An 11,637-nucleotide genomic window follows, 5' to 3' on the forward strand; every position below is an offset into this window, starting at 1 on the left:
CTAAGCAGAATTGTTCATAGGGCTTTCCTTGGCTGTAATCTTTATGGATGAAGATCACCAGGTGTTTCTTCCGCGGTGCCGCTGGGTGGGTTTGACCCTCCAACCTTTAGGTTAGTGGTGAGGCCATGCAGTTGAGGGATATGAGGCGCAAAAGTGAGATGCAGAGGGCGGTTAAAGATCTTTCTCAATATTCCATGGTCAAGGGGCGCCAGAGTGGGATTCTGCCTCCCCGGTTCCCCAACTCAGCCAGTAGCCCCCAAGGTGGACTGTTTGCGCAGAGACCGGAAAAATGGCCAGAGGAGGGGCTCCCTGAGCGGGGTGAGGGACGGCAGGGCCAGACAAGGTCCCGGAGCCTGACTCAAGCCGGCGTGGCCGCGCGGGAGCCGGAGCCCGGAAGCGCGAGGCTTGGTGTGGAGGGCGGCCCAGCTGGGATTCCGCAGCGAGGAATCGGATCAGTGAGTGAGAGTCAATGTGATACAAGCTCTCCATCGTTTGTCTTTTTGGGGGGCGGAGGGGGGGGAGGAGATGTTTGGGAGCCGGCGGGGGTAGGGGGGAGAAAGCCTTCCTGCCTTTTTGTTCAGGTTCCTGCCTGCCGCATTGGAGCGGGAAGGGGTGCGGGGTGAGAGGGGATTTCAGGGAAGAGAAGAAGGGGGACTAGCGTCTAGAAGCTCGGAGATGAGCAAACCTTCTCGGCCTGCAAGGCGGAGGAAAGCTGCAGACACCGCGCGGCGACCCCGCCCAGCGCGGCCCGCAGAGGCCCTAGCGACCCTGCCGCTTTGCAGTTGACAAGAGGGCCTCCGAGTGGCACTTTGTCATTTGGTGTCGGTTTACAAGCCAAAAGGACTTCTGCTTCCTTACCTAACAGGTCCTTCATCATGGCCTGACCCCTTTTAAGAGATGGTCCTGGAAAGGGGAGCTGGGCTCCGTGCGCCCTCACCTCCTTCAAGCTTGGGAGGTACTGGGCGCCAGGGCCTTTCCCCGGACGGGAGACCTTGTAGCCCGGGGAGTAAATGAACCCTGTTGTTGAGCTTCTACTATGTAAAGGCTCTCTTTTCTCTTAATTCCTGAGTCAACACACCCATCCGGCCCAAGGAAGCCCACTCTTCCCATTTTGGAGATGAGGCAACTGAGGCACAGAGAAATAATTGACCGAGAGAGCTCAAGCCCTCTCGCTCTTATTTCCTCTGAAAGTTTAGTTTACCGGCCAGTTTGTGCAGCCATAGATTGCTTTTATGATCTGATCAAAGCTTCCATCATTCTCCCCAGAAAAATGCATATAATTCCATATTCAGGATCGGAGCTTCTCTTTCCGAAGCTGGTTCCGGGATAAAAGTCCCCCTCCTTCCCACCCACCCCACCACCTCTCCTCCCAGCAATTGGTGGGGTCGTGATTCTCTGGGGGTTTTCAGGGCCGGGGGATGGGGTGCGAATTCAGCTGGACCACGATTATGGCTATCTTTCCCCAAGTGCGGCAGCCCGGGGGCAGGGCGGGAAGGACAGACCTGGGAAGGGGAAACGCGTGGAGTCGGGCGGGCAAGACTGGAAGGGGCAGGGGACGGCTGTGCAGGTTTTTTGCTGGGACTAGGGGGAGAGTGGCAGGGAGGGTACCGTCCTGGGCCCACCCACCTGGAACGGGCGGGAAGCACAGTGTCCGGTGGACCGGGCTCCCTCAGGGGAAGGCCAGCTGGCTCTGCCCGAATGTTCTAGGGCCTCGGCAGCTCCGAACCTCCCGGGAGTCAGCTCCAGCGTCCTCGGTGCCTCACCTCTGCTGAGTCCCATCTCAAGCCTGCGTGGTACTGTACACAAACCCCATTTGCTTCCTCGTTACAGAAGAGCTTTAAAAACGGGAACTGGTTCAAGGCTGGCTCCTTGTTTATTTTTCAGTTTAGCAAACAGACGCTCACTCCTTTCCCTCCGGCTCCCCTTCCCTCAGTCTGGTTACCCAAATTTCTTGATTTTGTTTCTTAATATTTAAAATAACCGGTAAGGGCTAATGATTCAACCTCCTAACTCCCACCCTCGGCTATAAAACCGACGTTGGTGTTGTTGCTTGGGGCCCTCAGTCGATTCCAACTCATAGGGGCCTTATGTGACACAGTAGAACCGCCCCGTGGGGTTTCCTAGCCTTTAATCTTTATGGGAGCGAATCGCCAGGTCTTTCTCCCTCGGGGCAGCAATAAAAAAGATAAAGCCCAGTCTGCCAGCCGCAGGCGCTCAGGTGGCCCTGGTGGGGGCTTTTCATTTGCACACACGAATTGGAGCAGAAGCCTTGAAACAAATACCTGTTTGCAAAGGCAAGAAGCTAGCTAGGAGAGGAAGATTCTGAAAAAGCCAGAGGATTTTGTAAAAAAAAAAAAAATACAGGGCCCTGTTAAGGAGTGCTGAGAAGGGATGCGCGGGAGTAAAATAAAAAACGTGAACGTACTGGCTGGGAGCGCAGTTTCTCAGGCATCAGAGCGGAGGCCTACCTAGGACCAAGGTGCTAGATCTCTGCTCTCCCCCAGACCCAGGCTCCTCTCAGAGACTCAGATTAGTAAACAAACAAACAAATAAACCAGCAGCAACCACAAACACCAAGAATAGTAACACTTTTCCACCCACTACGCAAGGCTGCACTCAAGAGTTCAAACGCTCTCATGCAGTTTATAAAAAAGCACTGGGATGAGTATTAAAGCCACGCAAAAGGTAAAACTCACGCGTGTCAGTAGTCGGTTTCAAGGGAGAGAGGCACCAGCGGTCTGCATAACCCTTTGTCCGGGGTCTGAGCGCGCCCCGCAGGCGCCAAGTTCCTGGGTCCGCTCTCCAGTCACCCTCGGAGACAACCAGAGGATTCAGCAGCCTGAAATAGGCAGGACTTTCCTCTTCGTCCGTCAGGTAGCCTTGCAAGCTGCTCTGGAGAGCAGCACCCGCACAAACGGAAATCCCAGCCCCTGGTCACCAGAGAAGAACTTTCCCACACTGTCAAAGGCACGCAGATACCTGCGCGTCCGCCGGGCCAGCGGCGCGCCTTAGTTTCACAGTAATTCCTAGGGTGCCGTCGTTCCCACCGTGGAAACAAAGGCAAGCCCACCTTTCGGAGTTTGGTTAACTTCTAACTTTATGACCGGCTCGGACAAAAGTCACATTGGAAGCACAGTCGGCAATTTCCTTACCTCATCAAATATTTATTGTGCGCCTACTATGTGCTTGGCGCTACGGCACCCAGCTTCCGAATCCGTTCTTAAACCGATCCTACCGTAATACATTGATTATTTATAGGTGTAACCAGAAAGTATCTATGTGGTTTTAAATTTAGTTTAAGAAATAAAAGACAACTTTGAGTTAGGGCTCCAATTCTTTCCTTCAATATGAAAGAAATTTAACTGTTATTAAACATTATGTGAGGGGTATTTGAGGGGGACGATGGAAAGTCTTTTTTTCTTTAATAAATACACTGGGTCACACTCCGAAAAAAAGTCATGTATTTTAAAAGCTTACATTTAAAAACATCCTTTGACTGAATGTACTGTACCTGAATCTCTTCAGGGCGTGTGTATCCGTTCTCCGCAAAGCTAAGTGTAATAGTAACTGACAGAACAGAAGAATGTAGGAAAAAGATTTTTTAAGTGACTCAGCGACCTGGTGAAGGTTAACAATGAGCTGCTTTGCACTTTGACGATGCGAGGCGCTAGCCTCAAAAATACCTGCAGGTCTTTTGTCAGCTAACCAGGCACCCGAGTCGCAAGGTAAGGCTTGCTGTACTCCAGCAGGAGAAAGTAGGGTGCCGCTGCGCGCCCCACTAGAGCGGCCTCAGGTCGGCGCCCAGTTTTGGGTTAATGATTAAGCCGCTGTCTTTACGGGTAATGCTGAGAGCTTGGAGACCAACAATAGCCTTTCTGATCTCCTGCCTTGTCGTCTGTTACCTTCTCTTGTTGACGATGCATTCGTAAGAATACGTTTGTGCTGGTTTCCCGGCTGGCAAGGTGCGTGGCGACTTCTGGCCGGCGGGCGCGGTCCCCCTTGGATACTGGCGCGCGGACGGCACCCGGCTGCAGCGAAGGCCCCGCGGGCGGACTCTGGCCGAGCGGCGGGGAGGAGCGCGGGGCTGCAGGAGGCGGAGGGCCCGGCCGACGCGCCTCGGCCAATCAGCGCGCACACCGCCGGCCAGCCGGCCAATCAGCGGCTCGGAGCGGGGGCCGCCGCGGATAATACTCGGAAGGGGAGCGGAGGCTGAGAGTGTGGCTAGGGGCGCGGCGCGGCGCGGACCGTGAGCGCCGTCGGCCGGGGAGCCCGCGCTCGGAGCCAGGCTGGGGCGGCCGACCCTTCCGGCCACCCCGAGTTCCAGGAAGCCGAACGCCGGCCCCGCGAGGTGAAGCGCCGGGGCTGCGGAGGACCGATCGGAGCTTTGCAGGGCCTGGGATGTGGGGGCGAGTCGGCTGAGGACTCGGCTCTGCACCCGCCCTCCCCTGGCGAGTGGCCTCGGGCCTCCAGCTGTCACCTCCGTGGCCGCCCCGATTTCGGTGTGCCAGCACAGCCAGCAGCCTGCGAGCGCGATCCCAGGGCTGGCTCTGCTGGCCCCGGCCTCCCACTGTTGGTGAGTGCGGTGATGCCCTGGGGGGTGGGGGGGTGGGGTGGGGTGGGGTGGGGAGGCGCGCACGGGGTGTGGGTGTTCGCTTCTCATTTTTTCTCGGTGTGATTTGTCTGGGCGCCTTGCCTTAAAGATGCAAATCAACCCGGGGTACACAGAGTTTGGGCGGGTCAGCCCTGTGCGGTCCAAGTGCTGTGTATCACTGCACGCCGCTCTGGGCTCGGTGTTCCTTTGGGGCTTCGAAGACAGCAGAATAATTTTGGTTTTTAGCTGATTATTTGGGGTGGAGGGATGAAAGGCCCTCCCAAAGCTCAAGAAGGGGACCTTGTGCTAGTGTAGGGGGATGAGAGGCTTTGGGAAAGCCTGGGTGGTGCTCGCTGCGCGAGGCCCATTGTAATCAAAAGGGAGATAATGATTCCATCGACGTTTTTACATTCGTCGTGGCCATTCTGGTTTGGTCTGGGGAAGACTGACAAGTGGCCTGTATGCCTCCAAGTGCAGGGGACTAGGCCGGCCCAGCTGGATGCAAGACTTTGGTGCGTAAAGCGTCCGTAAAGCAAGAGGGCAGAAGTTCAAAATCAGGCGCTCGCCGAGCACTTACAATTCATAGAAGAAACATCCAGTTGGTTTGGGGGTCCCGGCAGGGGTCTAAAGAGACAAGAAAGGCACGAGGCGTCTGAATGTGGGTGACGCGTGGAGAACGTCAGTGGTCCCGGGGCCGAGGCGGGCAGGCCCGCGCCCCGACTCTCGGGGACGGTCCTGACGCCCGCCGTGGGTCGTCGGGGTGTCTCTATGTCTCCACAGAGCGCAGGCCAAGGAGGCGCGGCGCCATGGCCGAGCGGCAGGCGGGACCAGCGCCTGGGGACTGGGAGATCGACGTGGAGAGCCTGGAGCTGGAGGAGGACGACCGCGGGGCGCTGCCGCCGGCCGTCGGGGACGGCGAGGACGACGAGGACGACGACGAGGACGACGACGGCGACGTGGAGGACGACGGCGACGGCGAGGCGGCGACGGGCTTGTGCCCTGGGGCGCCGCTCGGGCCGGAGCCGCAGGGAGGACCGCCCAGGCAGCCATCCGCTCCGCAGGCCCCGAGCACCCCGGCCAGGCCCGGGGAGCGGGGCGCCACCGCGGAGCCGCGCAAGCTGAGCCGCACGCCCAAGTGCGCGCGCTGCCGCAACCATGGCGTCGTGTCCTGCCTCAAGGGCCACAAGCGCTTCTGCCGCTGGCGCGACTGCCAGTGCGCCAACTGCCTGCTGGTGGTGGAGCGGCAGCGCGTCATGGCCGCCCAGGTGGCGCTCCGGAGGCAGCAGGCCACTGAGGTGCGTACCGCCGGCCCGGGGCAGCGTGCTGGGGGCCCGGGGCTCGAGGGGACGCGGCTGCTCCCACCCACCGGACCCACCTCGGAGGGGTGGCGAGGACGCTGCTCCGTTGGCCCGCGCTGGCCGCCAGGGTCAGGAGGGAGGAAGCCGTGGCCTCGCTGCGGAGTCGGCGGCCGAAAAGACTTTGTGTTAAAAAGGCAGCCGAGAGGCCTGGAAGTGGTTAGGCCTGTTCTAGACGTTATGGGAAAGTCACTCCATTTTTACTTTTTATAATTAAAAATTTATTTTGGTAGCCTTGCCGGGGGAGGTGGTTGAGCTGGCGCACGGTGTCCAGCACCATGCTGGTCACTGCCCCACTGGTGCTGACTGCACAGAGGAACCACGGGGTCCAGAGCGCGCAGGGTGCTTCTGCCGTCACCCGGCCGGTTGAGACAGGGCAAGTAGGTGCCCATTTTACAGATGAGACCAGCGGTGGCGTGGGAAGGGAGGGGCGCGCAGCCCGAGGCCATGCAGCCATTGCGGACCGTTACTGTCCGGGTGAACGACCTAAGAACCCCCGGAAAGGGACAGGGGTGTCTGCGCCTCCCCTCGGGACGCCAGCTGGGGGAAGAGCCAGCGTTTCTTTAAGGCTGAGGTTCTTCTCAAACCCGAGTTTCTGTTTGTGCTGGGCCTGCGAGTAGAGAGTTCAGAGCGAGTGAGGCTTCCTGGCTGTCTCCAGACTTCAGGCCTTGGGGGATTCGTGAGTTTGCTTTCTGCTGAGAGAAGTGCGGATGGATCCAGGCATCCACCGCAGACAGTGACTCCAAAGGATAAGCCCCCACCGCCCCGGGCAGCGCACCCGACGCTGAGGTGGTCCGGTCCCAGCCTCCTCCCGAATCCTGCGTCTGGGTGGCAGGCCCTGCTTTCCCGCTGGACGCGGGAGTGGTGGGGCCCGAATTCCACCGACCTGGCGATGACAGCTGGGGCAGGGGGAGTCTCCTTGTCCAGCTTTCCTTGTAGACCTCGAGGGTTTGTTCATTTTTCTTGTGCACCAATCGCCCAGTGGCACGTTTGTGGGAGAGCCCGGCGGGAAGAAGCTGAGATATAGGCACCCTCGTCCCCCCTTTCTCCTCTTGGTGGCCCCCCTCCCGCCCCCGCGATCTCTCCCAGTTCCACTCCAGTCTTCTCCCCGCACTCGGGAAGAAACCAGCCCCGCAGCACTCACCAACTGCAGGCCCAGGGCGCCTTGGGTTCCACTGGTGAGCACCCAGGCTGGGGCTCGTACCACCTTCCCCATTGTGGATTTACCCCCACATGGCATGTCCCAACATTCCTGGCCGCAAGGGCTCTGCCGGGAGAGCCTGGGGTGACTAACAGAACTGCCCCAGAGAAGGCCCTGGGCCCTACCCACCACATTCAGGCAGAGCCTCCAGCTTCTTATGGTAAGAGCTCCAATATAATTAATTTTGGAATTGCTGCCACACAGGCCCTGGTGGCCCAGCGGTTGTTTGGCTACTAACCAAAAGGTCAGCAGTTCAAGTCCACCAGCTGCTCCTTGGAAACCTTATGGGGCAGTTCTACTCTGTCGTATAGGGTGGTTGTGAGTCGGAAGGGGTTCCATGGCGATGGGTTTTTGGACAGTTTTCCAGTTTCTGGCCAGCGTTCCTGATGATATTTGTGTTCACAGGACAAGAAGGGACTTTCCGGGAAACAGAATAATTTCGAGCGCAAAGCCGTGTACCAGAGGCAAGTCAGGGCACCCAGTTTGCTGGCCAAAAGCATTCTAGAAGGTAAAGCAATGCAAACGGATCCTTTTTACCTTTAAGTGGAATTCTGAGTGCCTCTTAAAAATTTTTTTTTTCTTATTATTCAGTTACAGGGCACATTTATTACCCTGTGAGTGAGCTACCTGAGGGTAACCAAGAGGGTACTTAAATAAAAAATATTTTTATTAGAAAAATTTCCTCTAGGAAGGAAACCAGGACCTGGGAAAGTAATCTCGCATAAACCGCTGAGGGGTTGGCCAACAATCCTGCTAATGTTCTTGCCTGCTTAATAGATACTGGGTTAACATGGAGTGCTTGAAATTTGCCCCAGTGTGAGCAACGCTTAAAGACAAACTGCCAGTGATGGGAGCAGATGGCCTGGAAGAAAATCAAAACAAAACAAAACCTTCCTTAGTTAGAGCTGGAGCTAAATAGAGTTGGTTAAGGAGGAGTTTAACCCATGAGCAATAAAAACCTTTAGTCCCGGTGATTGGTGATTCAGCCTCAAAACTCACCCTTCCATTTTACTCTTTTTCTCTGTGAATTATCTAGATAACTGCCTTTATTCAACAATTCATTTCAATATATATATATGTTTATAATTTTTATTGTGCTTTAAGTGAAAGTTTACAAATCAAGTCAGTATTTTTGAGAGTCGAGGTCTAAGAACATGGAAAGGCTTTGAATCGGACCAGCCAGCAAAGTGGAGGTTGAATTTGACCAGTGTGTAAAGTCTGTAGTTCTTCCTCTAGGTTTTCACTTACTCTAAAACTTGGGGGATAACTTAATTGTTCAGAAAGTATTACTGATGGTTTAATCATTTCTATCTGGGCATGAAATTTCTTTGTTGATCTGCTAAATAATGCGTTAGGTCCCTTCCGCCACTGAAATAAAAGGAGCATTTTTATTTCCTCGAATCACTGCCACTTCGTCAAATTCTGGTTGAAAAGTCGAAATTTTCTCCAAGTAAATCTTTCAGTTGTTTTTTCCCAGTGTGGCTACTGAATTGAGCTGGTTCTGGGCAGGTTTCTGAGTTTGTTTTGGTCTGACCCTGGGCTGTGTACTTCTAACCTGAGAGTGGTTTCCCATGCATTAAAAATGAATTTGGTTACAAACTGGGTAAACAGATTTATAGCCATAGGGACCACACTGATGAATTGAAATTGTGCCAAAGCAACTTGAGAAGTGGGAGGAGGAAAATGGAATGGTAAATTCAAGTAAATAACTTCCTGGCAAAACTTACCATAGAAATGGCAACATTATTTTTCAAAGTCTATTTTATTTGCAAATGAGTCTGATGATTTGTCTCTATGTAAACACAAATATCACAATGGATCCTTCAAACAAATTCGATACTGCTGAGCGCTCTGGGGATGATGAAATACTCAAATTGCTTTATGCTGCCAGGAATTCTATTTATGTTACACAAATCTTTGTTTTTGACTTTGCTTCTGCTCATAAAATATGCGATGACTTTATCTGTGTTCTAATGACTACTTGTTCAACCATTTTGGTATCCGGCCAGCATGATGAGCGCTTGAGAAAAATGTGGTAGAGCAGTTATTGTCAATATAGCAGGGAATTCTCCCTTCCCGCCCCCCTTGTTTTTGTTTGTGCTGGTGGTTAGGGAAAGAGCCTCGGGGAAATGATTCACTGCAGACTGCCTTCGACTAGTTAGCAACTCTTTTCAATTTTCTATGCTTCTCTGTTTCCTGAAGTCTCTTTTCTTATTCCCACTAATCTGCTTTAACTGTCTTTCTCTTTTTTTCCTAGCTCTCCTTGGATTATTCTACAACTGTAACAATGCATACATAATGAGCCACCTTTAGAAAATAAAAGTGACATCATCTCTCGGTATAGATATCTTTTTGAATCATGGAAAAAAGAATGACTTGGGTTGTAATAAACCATTGATTGAAGCAAGATGAGCAGCCTTGTCTCTCAATGTGCAGGGGCCTGGCAAGAATATTATAATTTCAGTCAGTGAAGTACGCCTGTCAAAGCAAACAAATTTATCACAATGGCAACAAAATTACGATGTGGATATCCTTGCCTTCATAGGGAATTATTTTAAATGGAGCTTACAGTTATAGTTTTGTGTTCTGTATAACAATTTTGGCAATAAATCAAACCAAACTAAACCCAACCACCCATTGCCATCTGGCTGGCTCGACTCATAGCGACCCCATGTGCTACAAAGCAGAACAACTCTGTAGGGTTTTCTTGGCTGTAATCTTAACTGGTGGAGATCGCCAGGCCATTCTTCTGCTGTGCCACTGGGTGCGTTTGAACCATCAACTTTTAGGTTAGTAGCCAAGAACAAACCCTTGGCACCACCCAGGGATCTTCAAGTTGGTGATGTAGAGGTATAAATACTTGTTCTGCTGATTTGTAATGTTTCTGTTGCCTTCTGCATTTATAGATTTTCCTCCCCTCGTTCTAGGGTACCGCCCCATTCCCGCGGAGACTTACTTAGGTGGGGCCTCACCGCTACCTCCCCCAGTAAGTGACAGGATGAGGAAAAGACGGGCCTTTGCTGATAAAGAGCTGGAGAACATTATGCTGGAGAGGGAATACAAAGAGAGGGAGATGCTGGAAGCTTCCCAAGCTGCTGCCTTGTTCCTGCCCAATCGCTTGGCGCACGGACCTGAGTACAGCTCCTACAAAAGTGCCTACAGCTCCACCCCTGTGGAACCCCCGAGCAAGGACTTTTGCAACTTCTTGCCCACCTGCCTTGATCTAACCATGCAGTATTCCGGGTCTGGGAACATGGAACTCATTTCTTCCAACGTCAGCGTGGCCACGACTTACAGACAATACCCTGTGTCCTCCAGATTTTTAGTGTGGCCCAAATGTGGCCCAGTTAGCGACAGTCTCCTCTACCAGCAGTGCCTGCTGAATGCCACCACCTCGGTGCAAGCCCTGAGACCCGGGGTGGCCTGGGACTCAAAGGGAACACGCCTCCCGGATGCACTCAGCGTAGAACATGACGTGATGCCTGCCAAAATGGAAGGCTCTCTGGTGCTGCCCCCCATGCCCGAGGTTCAGGCCGCAAGAAGTGACCTGCAGGGCCACCAGGCAGTGCCCGAGAGGTCTGCATTCTCCCCACCCCGACGGAATTTCTCTCCCCGGCTTGACACGGACTCCCTGGCAGCTCCAGGGCACATCTTAACCAAGATCAACAAGGAAAGCACCAGGCACCCTCTGCCACTTAAACACAATCCTTTCCCCTCATTGTTCCAGCAAACACTTAATGACAACCCGGGGCCTGAGTTAAAAACACCGTTTGTCAAGGAGGCCTTGGAAGAGGCCCCTAGGAAACACCGGGAATGTTCCATCAAGGAGAACCAGAAGTATGCGTTTACAATAGATGGGTGCACAAAAGACCTTTTCGTAGCCAAGCAAGTTGGAACAAAACTCTCGGTGAATGAACCCCTGTCATTTTCCGTCGAGTCTATTCTTAAGAGGCCTTCGTCTGCCATCACTCATGTCTCCCAGTGAAAGGCCGTGCCAACGGAAAGCTGGGTTTTCTGCCGTCTCCTGGGGTTCTTGCCATTCACTCATTAGAAAAAAAAAAAAAGCCAAGGTGTTTGTATAAAGAAATTTCTAATGTAAATGGTGATGATTTAAAAAATTCTATATATTCATATGCGTATACCTTGTCTCATCCCATCAATCTATTTAAACCTAAAGATGGAAATTGCTCACGTGCAAATTGGGACATTTCCGGCTTCAATGGCATTTCAAACAGCAATAAAGTTGACACTGTCTCCTAAAGGACCTGGTATTTCCTGTAGTCACCAGTTGTCTCAGTCTAGATGAGAGGGCTCCTGTCTGGCAAACGGGGTCTGATTTTCCTATGATTCTGCGTATTATTTTAATTGTGGTAAATATGTGTGTCACAAAGCATTTGCCACGGCAATGTTCTTCACGTGTACAATTTGGTGGCATGAGTTGGGGTCATCATGTTGTGCAGCTGTCACCATTAGCCATTTCCGAATTTTCC

At 53.1% G+C, this 11,637-nt stretch overlaps 1 protein-coding gene across 2 annotated transcripts; it reads left to right on the forward strand.

Moving 5' to 3' along the window:
• The first annotated feature begins 5,397 nt into the window (after positions 1-5,397).
• On the forward strand, positions 5,398-11,132 carry DMRT2 (doublesex and mab-3 related transcription factor 2). 2 transcript variants are annotated; one of them, XM_010600007.3, is made up of 3 exons: positions 5,398-5,886; positions 7,553-7,655; positions 10,075-11,132. In XM_010600007.3, exons 1-3 carry the CDS (start codon positions 5,398-5,400, stop codon positions 11,130-11,132), a joined length of 1,650 nt encoding a protein of 549 aa, XP_010598309.2. The 2 variants fall into 2 exon arrangements, with proteins under 2 accessions (XP_010598309.2, XP_064146985.1); XM_064290915.1 differs by lacking the exon at positions 10,075-11,132 and adding an exon at positions 9,405-9,460.
• The last annotated feature ends 505 nt before the right edge of the window (positions 11,133-11,637 follow it).

This window comes from Loxodonta africana, chromosome 9 (genome assembly GCF_030014295.1).
Source record: "Loxodonta africana isolate mLoxAfr1 chromosome 9, mLoxAfr1.hap2, whole genome shotgun sequence".
NCBI lineage: Eukaryota > Metazoa > Chordata > Mammalia > Proboscidea > Elephantidae > Loxodonta > Loxodonta africana.